This window comes from Phytophthora sojae (assembly GCF_000149755.1).
Source record: "Phytophthora sojae unplaced genomic scaffold PHYSOscaffold_9, whole genome shotgun sequence".
Taxonomy (NCBI): Eukaryota; Oomycota; class Peronosporomycetes; order Peronosporales; family Peronosporaceae; genus Phytophthora; species Phytophthora sojae.
In genome coordinates this window covers 2,793,857-2,808,701 of record NW_009258123.1, presented here as the reverse complement: position 1 = coordinate 2,808,701, position 14,845 = coordinate 2,793,857, and the positions used below count along the sequence as shown (strand labels likewise).

Below are 14,845 nucleotides of genomic sequence, written 5' to 3'. Positions count from 1 at the left end.
CTATATCCCGTCGTGCAACTGGTCGGGCTCTTCTCGTTCGCCTATGGCGGCAGTTCCAGGGGTACTCCTACCACTCCACCGAGAGGGTCGACCTTGGTTTCGCCTTGTGGGAGCGTCGCCACTGGATTAGGGGTAAAGCTGTCAAGGCATATATCGAAAACCTCGCCAGCACCCTCGGTCAGCGAAACGTGCAAGTCCCAGCGCTTCGACAAGCGTGGTCCAAGTATCACCGAGAGCGCAGTTATCGTGCAGATCGCTTGCGAGACCAGATGCTCCACAAGGTGTGGAATGGGGCCATTACGTACGACGGACAACCTCCACAGCACCGCACCGAGGTTTTGCTGGAGCCGTCGTACCTGCAATACTCGTTCAATGTTATGGAGTGGGTCCCCACTACCGACGACTGGGTCTCCGAGGTGGCGGACGTGGATGCCCGCGAGCCGTGGCGTAACTGTTGGTTCCAAGCGCCGGCAGACCACCCCTACAACACGGCTTTCGCCCCTTGCAACGACGTCCCGTTGTTTGTCCCCAACGAATCGACTCGGGAAACTGTGGCGTCGTCGGTCGTGGTCGAATCTTCTCTGCGGACTTCGATGGTGGTCGCTCCATGGGTGGCCGAGTTCGCAAACGCTTGTCGTTCTCGCTCTCCAAGCCCCGATGAGGAGGCGAAGGAGTCGGGTGAAGCTTCTTCCGCCGCCGGGTCAAGTCTGGGCGTGTTGGCTCAGACTGTGATGGAGATTTAGCCTCGTTAGGCCCCGCTCCAGCTTCACCGTTTCGTTCACGTTCTTTTCCAATATCGACCGAGGTCCGTGGCGCTTTAGGCGACGCTGCATGTGCTATCCCAATCCAAAATAACGTCATGTTGTTCGTTCCATTTCATAATCTTTTCTCGCGTCAACGCACATCGCATTCAATACTCGGTCGCGGTTCCCAGAGCGTCTTCTCTGCCCTCGACCGCTGTGGCTGCCTCAAACGAGGCTTGGTTCGTAGCTGCGGTAGCCGGGCTTCGTCTTGTCTCCCTGCAAGAAGATCGGGCTTATGCTCGTTGAAGACCGGACTTGATTCGCGGGAGACCGGGCGTACTTACGCTAGCTCCGTTGCGGGTATGTTTTCGCATGACAGCCCAATTTTGACAACGGTACACCCGGTCTGCTGCGAGTATCCGGTGTCGACAGCTTGCATACCCATTTCATCATCAACTTCATACTCAACCACGAAGTCGAGCGCACTTGTTCGTGCTACTTCCATGGCAATCACTGCGTCCGAAGCCTCGGTCGCCCTCCCATTTGCTTCATCATTGCTTGTTTCGTCTGTTGAGGGTTTGACCGAGGCTTGCTTGCGTCTTCCGTTGTCCCTGGCTCCATTCCGATATCGCCATTCACTCGTGACTCGTTCACTTAACACGTAACATGCAGATTCCAGTAACTTTCTTCGTCTGTCACTGCGAGCTGGATAGCCCTCGCAGGCAGTTCAATCATCATCTCCAGTAGCCTCGTTCGTCTGACATCGCGGGCTGGATTGCCCCCGCGAGCGATTCAATCCTCGTTGGGGCGCAGAATTACTCCTCGTCGGCCCCCTGGACCATTTGCAAACGTCTGTCGCTTCGCTTCCGGCGTAGGTAATCGTACAGGAGGCCACCGCACGAGAGATTGGACGCTGGTTCCCATGTCGGCTCGTCATAGCCGACCCACTTCACCTTGAACTCTCGGACGGCCCGGTGAGTGCTCGTAGACAACGGTATCCGGTCATCGAGGATAGCCTCGACTTCATACTCGCCGTCCAGGCGGTCCGGCTCAAACCTGTCTTCAGGCAGTAATTCCTCGTCGAAGTCAAGACGAGTGTCTTCGGTGACCTCACGAGCCAAACGAACCCTCGGTCGGCCTTCGAACTCGTCCACTGACTTGAGTCGTGAAACATGCACCACCGGGTAGAACCGGTATCCACTTCGGTCGGGTAATTCCAACTCATACGCAAATTCGTCGACCTTCTTCTTCACGCGGAACGGTCCGTGCCACCGATGGGCTAGTTTCTTGGTCAGTCCTGGTCGAACCCGCTCCATGTACAGCCACACTCTGCTCCCGGGCTGCAAAGAGAACCTCGTTCTCGTCACTGCAGCTCTACTATGGTCAGGGGAACTCGGTGCCCGGTCGACCGAGGTTCTATTCTCGTTGACGCCTGCCATGGCTTCCTTCTCCTTCCTGCCAAGCGACGCATTGTGCTCGTCAGCTCTCCGAGCCTTTTCCGCGGCTTGGTACTCCTTGGCCATCCTCAGGGCGATTTCCTGCTGTCGGTTGACCTCTCGGCGCCATGCTAGCGCGTCAGTTTGGCTACCGAAGCCTCGAATGAGTGACGAGGACATTGCCTTGAGCGTCGACTGTGCGTCCCACCCATGAACGAGGTAAAACGGAGTTTCCTTCCTCGTCGTATCACGGGAGCTATTGATGGCGAAGATCAGTCTTTCGGCGATCTCGTCCCAATCCTGCTGTAGTGGGTCTTCAGCGTATACGCGGACTGACTGCATGATCGTCTTCACCGATCTCTCCTGCTGGCCGTTGGCCTGCGGGCGGTAGCTCAGGGTCGCTCTCGACCGAGACGGCATCATTTCCGCGAAGGCTTGGAAGACCTCGCTCATAAATCGAGGATCTCGGTCATGACGGATCAAGGACGGTGCTCCAAAACGTCGGTGGTCACACTCCTCGAAAGCTTGCGCAACGAGTAAGGCGGTAGTGTCAGACATGGCTTTGCCCATCACGAATCCCGTGAACGAGCATTGGAATAGCAGGAGAGCCGTGTTGCCACGGCGACTCTTCGGTAGCGGTATCACGAAGTCCATAGAGACTAGTTGGAAGGGTCTCTCGGCTAGGATGTTCCCTGGTGAGTACCCGCGGAACTGAGGTCGGCTCTTACTTGAACCGCAGTCAGGGCACGACTTCACGTGTTTCTCCACATCGGCATACTGGCCGATCCAGTAATAGTCTCTCGCCGCTCGATGTAGCGTACGGGTAATACCTTGATGACCGCCTTCAAGTGAGTCATGACAGCTTTGCAGGACCTCTTGGATCATCGTTGTGGGCACCACGAGTCTCATCTTCAACTCGGCTTGCTCGCCGTCACTTGAACGACGACTCGTTCTTGTGTAATATAGCACATCATCCTCGGTCAACACAAATTGGTCCGCCATTTTCCATGCATCTCGTGCTGCTCTGTATCCAATCTTTGCATCATCTCACCGGAGCACTGCCGTCAGATTCGACCACCGTAACTCTTCATCTTGAGCGGAGGCGATTCTCTTTCGGCGTTCTTCCTGTACTACCAGCGGGTCAATGTCTTCTGCGTTCGGTGGGGCTGGCGACGTCTCGGCACGCAGCGGTGAAGCTTTTGCTTCATTCTGAGACTCGTTCGGCCCACCATTAGCTTCTACTCGGTGAGATGCGTCCCCCTGATCGGTGACCGAGACTTCATCTGCAAACCGGACGTGTTTCTCCTTTGCTCTCGTTTGACGTCTGGTCTTCACAGCTACGTGTCCGGGTTCAGTCTCGTTCTGCCGTCTGCGGTCGGTTTCTCTTCGCACAAAATCGAAAACATTCTTGCTACGAGGTTTGGCAGAAGCTACCACGGCCCATACTGTGTTGGCCGAGGGTATGTCCTCGACGACGCACCATCAGCAGCCTCGTAGATGACTTCAGTGATACGGTTCAGCTTCATCAGCTCTAATACTCGGTCGTCCGACGATACCACCGTAGACTCCTTGCACTCGAGAGTCTCGCTTGCCAGAGAGTCGACCGCAGCGTTAAACTCTCTCACCACATGCAGGTACTTCACCGACCGAAGCTTGGCCGTGAGTTCTTGGTGCTGGCTGAGTTGTTGCAGCAATGACTCCTTCCGACAGGCTATCACCCCTAGGGCTTGCTGGATCGCGAGCCTCGAGTCGCCAACGACAACTAGATCGTCGGCTCCATGCTGTAATGCAGCAGAGACGCCGTTGTTCATCCCGGTGTACTCAGCGAGGTTGACCGTGGTGTTCTCGAGGTAAGCGCTCGCAGCAAGCACTACTGTCCACTCTGGTAGCTTCCATAGTATCCACGAGCAACTGCCGTATCCACCGTTCTTCTCGGTCTTCGCAGACCCGTCAAACGACATAACGAAACCTCGGTAGGACCGCGGTAGGCGTGCGTAGAGCAGATGCGGGTCCAAACGAGCAGTTGGTGACCCTCGTGTCCGGGGTGTGACCAACGCCAGTGACTTATCCAAGTCAACGAAGTTCGTCAAGCCGGCTTGAAGTAGCTGAGCAAACGAACAGTCGATTTCTTTGACTCGTTCGACCAACAGGTGCCACGGCGACAGCAAGACGGCGAATCGGGTAGCCCGACCGAACAATGTCTTGGACTTGTGAACCCAGTCGAGTGTCGAAATCCGAGTGTAGACCCGGATTCTCTGTCCAACGAGTTGAGTATAACACACCTTCAGTATCAGCAGAAGCGCGAGGACCTCTTTCTCGGCCGGGTGATAATTCATCTCAGCATCCTTCAAAACACGTCCGCAGAAGCGAACGGGGTGTAGTTTGCCCTCGTCCTCTTGTATCAACGTGAAACTTAGAGCCCACTCGTTGGCGAACAACATGACATGCACCTCCTTCTTCCGGTCGAAGTGTCGTAGTATCGGTGCTGCTGAAACCTTCTGTTGGAGCATCGCGAAGCTGTGCTTGGCCGCGGTGAGGTCACCCCCGGGCTGGAAGTCCTCGTCCTTAAGCTGGTACAGCGCTGCTCCATAGACCGCGAAGTCTTGGATGAAGCGACTGTAATAGTTGAGTGCCCCAAGGAAGGACTGCATTCCTTTCCTCGTTGACGGGAACGGAAGCTCGGCCACCCCAGCCAGCTTCTTAGCGTCCGGTCGGATACCTTCTGCCGAGACTTCGTGGGACAGGAAGTCTACCTTGGACTGCACAAAGATGCTCTTCGTGAAGCTGATACTAATACGCACTCTTCAAACCGTGCCAGCAATCGGTCTAGCGTCGCCAAGCACGACTCGAAAGTCTCGGTACCGAAACAGATATCATCCACGAATGACCGGCGACTGAATACTGGTGTCAACGAGGAGTCATCGGGCTCCCCGTTGGCGAACATGTCGGCGATAGGGCTGTTGACCAGTTCGGCTACAGCTCCCTTACCAAGCGAGTTGTCTCGGTCGGCCTCGAACTTGGTCCGGAATGGCTTTGCCGTGCCAGTCGAAGCCTCGTTCACCCCAGCATGAGCTTCCTTGTCATGTTCTTCAGCTAGACGCATGCGCTCCGAGAATTTAAACCATCCTCCCGTCGGTTGGACGAAGCCCCAAAGCGCGTTGTCAATCATGCGTTGATAGATCATCGGTGCGTTCTTCAGGCCGAAAGGCATACGCAACCATTCGAAGTGCCCCAGTGCGCAGACGAAAGCAGAGATCTTCCGAGCACGTTCGGTCATCATAATGGCCCAGAAGCCGCTAGCGGCGTCAAGCGAGCAAAACCACAAGTACGCCTCCATGTCCGTCAGCAAGTCATCCACCAGGGGCATGGCGTACTCCATAATCTCGGTGATCGCATTAACGAGTTTGTAGTCGATACACAGGCGGATATCCACCCCATTCTTCTTCAGGACGATGACAAATGGCGACGCCCATGGGCTGTCCGAGAAGGAGATAAGCCCGGCTTTCAACAGACCCTTCAGCAATTCGTACAGCTTACCGAGGAAGCGAAGCGGGGTCCGCCGAGCCTTCTGCTTGATTGGCGCGTGCCCCTCTATATTGATGTCACACACGACCCCGTAGGCTGGAGGCGGCAGGGCGTTACCGCACGCAATCATGATCTTCTCGTGGCTCTTCAGCACATCGACCAGGGCCGTCTGCTGTTTCACGCTGAGTTCGTCACTCTGGACGTTTTGCCCCGAGTAGTCCAGCGTCGTCTCCGACGCTTCGGTTAGGTCCGGCAAGAACTCCAGCTCTTGCGCGTAGTCGGTAAGCTCAATCTCGTTCGCGACGTGCTCCGAAACGTCGTTCACGGTGTCATCACCTTCGCCAGACCCTTCTGCAACCATGGCATGCATGACCGAGATATAGGTCGCCTCCAGTAGCTGCTCGGGGTCGTCGATCGCACTTAGATCCGAATCATGGAATTCAGTGTCGGCGTCAGCAGTGGAGGTTCCGGCTTCAGTAGGAACGTCGTTAGGCCCTGGGTCCTGTTCACCCCAGTCGACTTCGCTACTACACACCGCAGCCGACGTTTCCTCTGGCTCCAGGCTGGACGCAGCGGTCCCTGTTGGCAGGACATCCCATGTAATTGTCTCGGCCACTGCTACCACGTCGCGGTCATCCTCCGAACCGTCGTTCGTCACGCTGTCACCATCACTCAGCTCATCACTGGCTTCCGATGCCTCAACCGAGTCGTATGTCGCTCCCTGGCCGGTGGAGTCAGCACCACTGTTCGGATTCACGGGCAGGCAACCCGTTCGGCTAGGCGGCGAGTCTCCGGGTACGTCCGAGTCATACGACGCGGTGGCCTCGTCGTCCGAACCATCGTTCGACCTACCAGCACGATCCACATCGGTTGTATCAGCTCGAGCAACATCGACTGAGCCTTCACTGACCCTGGGGTCGTCTTCGTAGCCATGTACATTGGGTAACGAGTACTCATCATCCAACGGAGCTTGTTGACAGCCTTCTGGCCATGGCGGTACATCCGGTGGCCTCGGCAGGATCTTTCGCGGCGTCGGGTAAGTTCGGCGCTCGACCGCAGGCGGCTGTTCAGCCAACCATTGCTCGTAGAGACGACGTTCTCGTCCTTGCAGAGTCTCATCACATCTCGTTGAATAGGCCAACACCTGCCACTCTTTGTACTTGTTAGAGTCCAACTTCTCGTATCCGGTCTCTCGCGGTAGTTCACCATGCGCTACCCACAGCACTACGGAGTCATGCTTGGCGCACTGTGCCGCTGTAGTCGTAATATTGGTGAGCCGTATCCACGTCGGCTGCCCCCGTCGAAACCTCGTTACGGTCGGCACGAGCTTGCCCGTGCGTCGTACCCACACATCGTACTCCGAACGAGGTAGCCGCTGGTGCGGCAGTCGAAACTCTCGCCACTCGCGACCGGGTACGTATAAATCCTCGATCGGCCCACACGAAGGCTGCGTGCCGTAAGGTTCGTCATCTTCAGCACTCTGCGACTTTAGCAGTGGTATCATGACCTCGTCCGGAAGGCGTGCGGTGCCATGAAATAGATCCAGCCGGATTCCAGCCGGGATCATGAAGTCCATCCCAAGGCCCACATCCACCCCGGCACTGTGATCCATTATCCACATTTCAAATTCGTAGACCTGCTCCCACCCGAGGGTGATCTTGACGAGCGCCCGTCGCCGGGTCTCCATCACCCCTGGGTCGATGCCGCGGACTTCGATACTTCGTCCGTGGTCCCGGACGTCTCGCACATGTAGCCACTTGGCGAAGCTGGCAGAAATCACGCTAACATTCGCTCCAGTGTCAAGGAGTATCCTCGTACGCGCGTCGTCCACTACGCCATTGACCAAAGCCCTCATTCGCTTCCTCTTGTCGTATCGTTGGGACGCCCACCGCCCCAGTCTCTCACCGGGCAGTAATTTCACCGCCCGAACGAGGTTCCGAGGTGGCCCCCTTATCTGGGCTAGACTTGTGATCAAAGCCTCGGTCGGGTATCCATCACGTTTATCATCATCATCTTCATCAATACCAATCGCAACGAGACTTGCGTCCCGGTTCTCTCCATTTTCCGTCGGTTTCACACGTTCATTGTTCTTCAGGGCGTCAGGCCATTTGCTTTCGCCCCGTGAACGCGAACAGATAGTCCGCATCAACAGCAGACTCAGCTAACTGTGGCAGCCCGATTGAGACCAACCCAGTTTCAGTTGACGGGCTGCTTAGCTTAAATGGCTTCCATACACCAGGCTTTGCAGCTCTGGTGACAGATCCTTCTTGTCGACCTTGGACTTCAGGAGCTTGGTGAGCTCGTGGAGTGCTTCACACTTCCCAGCGTCGTGCACCTGTTTGCACAGTTTGCACCGCCGGTAGCAGGAGTGCACCGAGTGGGACGGGCTTCCGCACGCGGCACACGGCCCATACTAGCGTCGACCATCTCGTTCATGGTTGGACGGTCCTCCTCCGTTCCTGAAGCGTCGGTTATCAGACCGAGCGAACGTTCCTTCGGCTGCGGCCCTGCGCTCAGCATCGTTAGCAGCAGCGACATGTCCGGTAGACCCATCCGAGTCGTAATCAGCGTCTGAATCCTCGTCCGAGCGTTGGTCGTCCGAGTATTGGCGCTCATCCTCGAAGTAATCCTCGTTCACCTCAGCATTACGTCGGGGGGCGTATGGAGTCTCGTTGCGTGCAGAGACCGAGCCTTCGACGTTCCATTCCGCCATCACATCGGCCAGCGCATCAACCAAAGTGACTCGGGACTGGTACGGTGATCCATCGCGTCGGTCACGGCGACGGTCGTCTTCACTGTGGTCGTTGCGGCGGTCGTTGTCACGGCGACGTCGTTCGCGACGGTCTTCGTCGTGGTAGCGTCGTTCGCGGCGGTAGCCACCACGAGAATCCTCGTTCGACTTCGCATCGCGTCGACGTCCATCATCTTGACTCCGAGAGCGGCGGAACGACGATTCTCGTTCGATTTGTGGTCACGGTGACGCAGGATGTCGTTGATCATGTCTTCGAGGTCATGGATGCTCTTGACCCGGACGTGGCACAGACGGTCTTCTAAGTTTCGGACGTCACACGTGACCAAGAAGTGGTCCACGTGGTCCTTCGCGTCACGACCACCATTTTCAAATTGCACACCGGCGTTGCGAGCGTAGCCGTTCAGCCGGTTGAGGTAGTCACAAACGTGTTCCTTGTCTTCCCGTTTGGCCGAGTCGTACCGAGCCTTCGCAGACAGGGAAAACTTCGAGCAATAGTACTTGATGAACGCCTTGCTCAGCAACTTCCACGTGCGTCTTGTCTTGCGTGGGAGCTGGCGACACCAGTGCAGGGCTCCATCCCTGAGCTTAAGTTCGAACGGCATACACCACTCGTTGGGTGGTGCATGCGTTCCCTTCATCTCATAGATGAATGTTCGGAGCCACTGCATGGAGTGCTCGCTCTTGTCGCGCGTTCCGTAGAACGGCTTGATGTTGGCGAGAGGCAAATGCGTGGCGATCTCGAGCTTTGGGGTTGAGCTCTGGTTGTCGGTCGCGCTTAGCTCGCGCACCTGACGTGTCCATTCGCTCGGTAGGTCCCCTTCGTAGTAGTCGGGCCCGAGGTCGTCGTCGCTGTCCGACGAATCATCTTGGAGGTCGTAACGTCGGCCGGACCGACGACCGGTCGCTCCGCGCGTGCCAGGCGTGGCGAATGAAGCCTCGTTCTCCCTAGCCAGACGTTCACAACGGTCCGTAGATCGTGGAGTTACCATGTGCGAGTCTTGCATGTACGGCGAGGCTTCGCCCTTGGTTGCAAAGACACCGTCATCGGTGGCTCCCTTCCGAGGGGTCGCTGGTAGCGGGACCGTCGACGGGTCTACTGCCTCCGAGGTCGAACGAAGCATCGTTGGGCCTCGCGAACTGACGTCCGCCACTCCAAAGGCATTACGCAGCTTCTTCCTCCACTTGGTTAACGCCGTGGCAGCGGCGGTCGGCGTCCAACTTGCGAGCGCAGCCTCCGTGGGGAGGATTTGGGGTTCGCACCCCATAGCTCGCAGGAGGTCCACAGTATTCTGCGCAACGTGCCGAGTGCTCGTTGAGTTGATCGGCGTAGCCAACGCCCCTCCGAGGTCCATCCAGATGGCCTGGCGGACTTGCTTCGGGGAGAACAACTGCATCCATTCGCTCTTGGTCTTCATCAGGTCTAGGCACCGGCCTAGGACCTTGTTAGCCGCCGGAGTATCCCCGTTGAGGGGAGGACGAGTGCCAACCGGCTTGGAGGTTGCCTCTCCTACCGTCACCGAGGGTTTGAAGTCCTCGGTGGCGCCGCCATCCGCGTCGTAGGCGGGCTCGGGGCCCGGCATGTCCTTGAACGTGTCGGAGAGGTCGCGGGTAATCGACCTTGATCCTCCACTGCGACCTGCCGACACAACCGCAGCTTCCGAAGTCTCGGACATCGCAGTCCGGACATCCCAGTCATCATCTTCGTCATCTTCTTTGGCGTCCGAGGAATCAATCGCCGTGTCGTAGCTCACCGAATGCTCGTCAATCGACCCCATCCGATCCGTCGTTGGGGTCGAGAATGAGCTTCCGGAGCGCATCGAAGTCTCGTTGCGCGTTCCACTCGACTTGGCCGGCGTTGCTGGTACCGCTGATTTCACTCCCATCGCCATCTTCTCTCTTCTTCTTCTTGTTCTCCTCTTCGCTCGTTGGGGGTAAAGACTTACAGCAACCACGACACACAGAAGGTCCCACCAATCCCGAGTCGCGGCACCAGTTGTGTTGTGGTAATTCCACTAAAGTCCTCCTCTACCAAACGGTATTAGAGGCACCAACAACACGCTAACCCGCAAAGGTAAGCGCTTATTGGATCAAAACCTGAAGACCAGGAACGATCCCTTACACCGGGTCGGTTGCAAGCGCCTCTGTGCACCTTAGGTTGTCTTCGGTCAACCCAAAAACCTGTACCGCTAGCCACGAGCTAAGGCTAGGATACTATGTAGCGCTTTCGCGCAACCCCACTGCAGTCCCTCAGAAAGGAAGGGTACCGGCGTGTTAGGCCTTATACAGGGGGACCAAGGTAAAACCTCGGTAGGTAGACTAATACACTCAGGGATACTCTAATCCCACAAATATATACCGAACGATACACTAATACCGTTCCTGCCTCTCTGGCCACGCCAACACTTGGTGCTGCCAAGGAAACTCTCGGTCAATGCACGATAAGCTCCCCGACAGGCATCCACACGCAGCCGAGCGTGTCCAGGCACTACAATAAGCTAGCTACACTTACCGAAGTCGGACTTGACCCTTGTTGGCTTTGGGGGAAGACTGTCTTTTTATTACTGAGTTTTCTGAGGCCCTGGGGCCTCGTTCTGATCATCCTATGATGAGTCCCATATCCCTATACAAATATCTAGGGTGAACGACCGCAATAAGGCGATTCCGGACACATCAAATGCCGACCGCGGCCACACTAATAAGTGCGACCGAAGTACATAACTAAATGCATCTGTACCTAAAAGTGGGTACCATGAAGCCTCGTTCGGGGTTCTATTAGGAACCGACGAGGCTTCGGCCACTGCCTGTCACTCTACCGAGGATAATGGCATCATCCAATCAGAAGCAGCCATCTCCGTCTCTCGCTTGACCTCGCCTTGATCGCCCCATGATTGAACTTGATTGTCGGGCTGGCGGGTCAACAGCGTTGGAAACTGCCACTTTCCAATACCACACCATGACATCAGCGTAGGTGGTAATGTCGAAATCCCCCTGTCTTCGCAGTCGGTGTGCTCTGTTTTTGACTTGAGAAGCTGATGGCAGCAAGGCGAGAACTTCTTCGGAGTGATCGTACTTCATGCGTAGGGTGATCGAACACGTTTTGGGACCTTGGCCTCCCAGCAGCAAACCGTCGATCTCCGGAAGTAATGGCTTGTGAATCCCCGTCCGCTGCGTCTCAATCGGTGCCACAACTGCCGTATGCATACCACTACGCGACAACCGAAACTTGCCGTCGGGATCAAGAGTGATACGTGTCTCAGCTGTGCAATCAACATGAGAAGTACACCAGAGACGTTTGGTCACACTGTTGTTGTTTGACAGCGCGAATCTTGCGTTCTCGAGCCCGTCGAGAACCCCTCGAGCCTCGGCTAGAGACTCAAAGCGTACTGGGTGTTCGAGCGTCCCATCAATAGCCAGGCTTTGTCAAACTGTTGGGGCGGCCTTCTCGCTTTCTGAAATCTCCGACGACACGTCTTGGTCCGAATCGTCTGGGTCCGAATTATTGGCGCTGCTGTCATCGTGCGATGAAGGTGCATCCAAGTCTGGACCACCGGGGCTAGCTGCGGTCATGTTGGTCTCTTCACTGCGTTGACGCCGGCGAGTTGCTCGGGAACGACGACGCGTTACGACTCCCCGTAAAATTTCAGACAATCCGATTTGGCAGGGACTTCGTCGGAATGAACAGGGTCTCCGTAGGTCTCGACAAACTCAGGAGTTCGTGGAGAGCGCCTCTCAGGCGACTGTTGTTGTGGCGGAGGCGTTGGGGCTGGATCGCGCTCAATGCCGTAGCGAGCGAGCCGGTGCATGGATTGCTCTATCGCCTCGATTTCTTCGTCGAGGCGTCGGAGACGAGCGATCAGCCGGTCTCGGGCGCGCTCTCGGCCTTTTAGGCATTGCCCGAGAGCGTCCATGTGCGCCTCGCTGTCTTCATCATCGTTGTGGAAGCGGCGTCGAGGTTCGCGTGGCATGGCAAATTGCTTTGTGCCATGCCAGACAAACCTCGCAAGGTAAGCTTCACACCTAGGTGCAAAATATGTGATAGCGGCTTCTGTACTTAAATCATCTAGATAAAATATATATGATAGCGACTTCTGTACTTAAACCTGCCGCGAACCTTGTCCGAACCTTTAAAGGCCAGAAATGCTATTAAGGACGCTAGGTTAAAGTTCCAGAAACTTGCTTCGATGCTGCCCTTCTAATTGTTTCGGTACGGCACCGAACAGTTAACCCTATAAGCCCTGAACCGAAAAATATATGCAATGCCATTTCGAATGTACAGAATGAAATAAATCCATCAGAAATGCAATGTAGCTGTCGAGAATGCAATGCATCCCCACTAAATGGAAAGTAGCCGGTGAGAGAACGAAAAAAAGTTTTTTTCGGTTCAGGCGTGATCGGTTGAACCACCAGGACGTGAGCTTTTCATTCCTTTGCAGGGTAGTTCTCTCCAAAGTGCTCGGGGCTCTTCATCGACAGCTTGGGTTCCATTGGTGTAAAGTTTCGCAGGTCACCCTGTTCATCAACTGCTGCTCCAGCCGCATGGCCGATGGACTCGCTCGCATTGCTCTGCTCAGCTTGGGGGTGTCTATTCAAGCTGTTCTTGAACAATTTTCAACCCGAACTGCATTTGTTGCTGGTAACACAAATTCTTTGCTGCTGTCTCGAAAAACTAGCACGAGCTGCTACACAAAGAGCGCCGTTTAAATGAGCTTCTGCGTGACGGCGGCGCCCTTGAGTCCAGCCTGCTCGATCGTCTGCTCCAGATCCGTCGACACGGGGCGGGGCGGGAATCCAGCCAGAAGCGTGTACGGTTGTGCACCAGCGTCGTTCCTACAAAAGCAACAATAAACACATGATCAACACTCGATGCACATAACCACTTCCTTCGTCTCTTGCAGTCTCCACGTACAGCTGGATGATCGCGTGCAGGTCCCGAATGGTGTGGTCCAAGTTGAGCGTCTCGCGCAGTCGCTGGCCGTTGTGCAGGCGGATCTGCAGCGTCGTCGTGGGCTTCTTGTCGTCGATCACGGGGCGCTCTGCCGGCACCGCCGCTCCTTGGATCACGGCGTCGGCCGCGTAGGAGGCGGAGCCCATGGTCTGCCCCTCGCCGCTGAAGGCCGTGTACGCGGGCGGTGGGGGCGCCACGTAGTCCTCCGAGCGCTTGTCCACAAGGCTGATCTCCACGGGCTCGTTGCGGTTCTCGCCCTCGAGCTCCTGCGGCACATGGCTACATTGTATTGCATTGCATTGCAAGACCGAGTCAATACACCGTACGTACCGTACCCACTGTATCAATCAATGCAGCGCAATGGCTCACCCTCTCTCGAGCGCCTCGAGGAACGGCCGGTTGGCCGGGTCCGAGCGCGCGCGGTACGGGCCGTCGTTGACCGTGAAGCCCTCGCGGTAGAAGGTGATCACGTGGCGCGGCTGCGTGCTCTCGCCGGCCGCGGCGGCGGCGCGCGCGTCCTGCTGCGCCCGGCCGATGATGTTGGCCACGTGGTCGTCGCCGCCGCCCGGGCCGATGACCGACAGGCCGCTGCCGCCGCCGCGGTCCGACGCGCCGCCCGCGTAGTACTGGTTGGGCGTCTCGCCGTGCGCGCGCTGGTCGTCGTCGCCGCGGTTGTTGAGGCTCGAGAGCCCCACGATGTTGACCATGCTGACGTTAGTCTATGTAGTTTCTCTATCTAGCGGCGGTATCTGAAGTCTTATCGTCAACTTCTTCTAAGGCGAATTTTTCGGCAAGTCCACAAAATTCAGGTTAAGGACATGTCGGTGAAGCGCGGCGCCGGCGCCGGCAGCACCGGCAAGGCGTTCGTGGGGCAGATCTACGCGGCGCTGCAGGCTTCGAGTCGGTCGACGCCCACGATCAACGGCGTGGACTGCTCGCGTCTCTGGGTGCAGGTGAGACCGACCCAATGATTCCCACCCAGGCAGGTAGAGCTCATGCCTTCCGGTCTGCTCTGGCAGGGTGTCGTGGTCGCCACGTCCGAGGACCGCAGGCAGTGCACAATAGACGACGGCACGGGCGTCTTGCGCCTGGAGCTCAAGGTTTTCCTTAAGAACGCGCCTCCAGGGGTGGATGCACGGCCGCAATTGGGTAGGTCAATTGAACAGGTCAAAGATGAAGCTTTGTCAGGGTGCTGACTGGTTGAGTGTGTGTGTGTGTGTGACACAGGAGACTACATCATGGCGATCGGTCCCATGCAGAAGATGAAGGCGGACGCTGCGGGCTCCGTTCGCACCATGCTGGCTCATCAGGTCGTCAACCTTGACGCCAAGCTGCAGCGTGAACCCATGTGGTTCCTGGAAGTGGTCGAGTACTGGACGTCGGTTGCCGCCACCACTGCAACAAGTTGAGGCTCCCTTGGGCTTCCCAAGTATTTAATGCGAAC

General features: G+C 56.7%; 4 protein-coding genes across 4 annotated transcripts; 1 reads left to right on the top strand and 3 right to left on the bottom strand.

Moving 5' to 3' along the window:
- Positions 1–8,416: 8,416 nt before the first annotated feature.
- On the bottom strand, positions 8,417–10,345 carry PHYSODRAFT_247105 (hypothetical protein; the record flags this gene model as incomplete). Its single annotated transcript, XM_009536810.1, has 1 exon — positions 8,417–10,345. The coding sequence occupies one exon, from the start codon at positions 10,343–10,345 to the stop codon at positions 8,417–8,419; it is 1,929 nt and encodes a 642-aa protein (XP_009535105.1).
- Positions 10,346–12,076: 1,731 nt separating this feature from the next.
- Positions 12,077–12,421, bottom strand: PHYSODRAFT_338912 (hypothetical protein; the record flags this gene model as incomplete). Its single annotated transcript, XM_009536809.1, has 1 exon — positions 12,077–12,421. The coding sequence occupies one exon, from the start codon at positions 12,419–12,421 to the stop codon at positions 12,077–12,079; it is 345 nt and encodes a 114-aa protein (XP_009535104.1).
- Positions 12,422–13,153: 732 nt separating this feature from the next.
- Positions 13,154–14,108, bottom strand: PHYSODRAFT_318553 (hypothetical protein; the record flags this gene model as incomplete). The annotated part of the gene is made up of 3 exons (XM_009536808.1): positions 13,154–13,283; positions 13,363–13,680; positions 13,771–14,108. 3 exons carry the CDS (start codon positions 14,106–14,108, stop codon positions 13,154–13,156), a joined length of 786 nt encoding a protein of 261 aa, XP_009535103.1.
- Positions 14,109–14,219: 111 nt separating this feature from the next.
- Positions 14,220–14,810, top strand: PHYSODRAFT_523241 (hypothetical protein; the record flags this gene model as incomplete). Its single annotated transcript, XM_009536807.1, has 3 exons — positions 14,220–14,354; positions 14,421–14,550; positions 14,629–14,810. The coding sequence occupies 3 exons, from the start codon at positions 14,220–14,222 to the stop codon at positions 14,808–14,810; spliced, it is 447 nt and encodes a 148-aa protein (XP_009535102.1).
- Between the last annotated feature and the right edge of the window lie 35 nt (positions 14,811–14,845).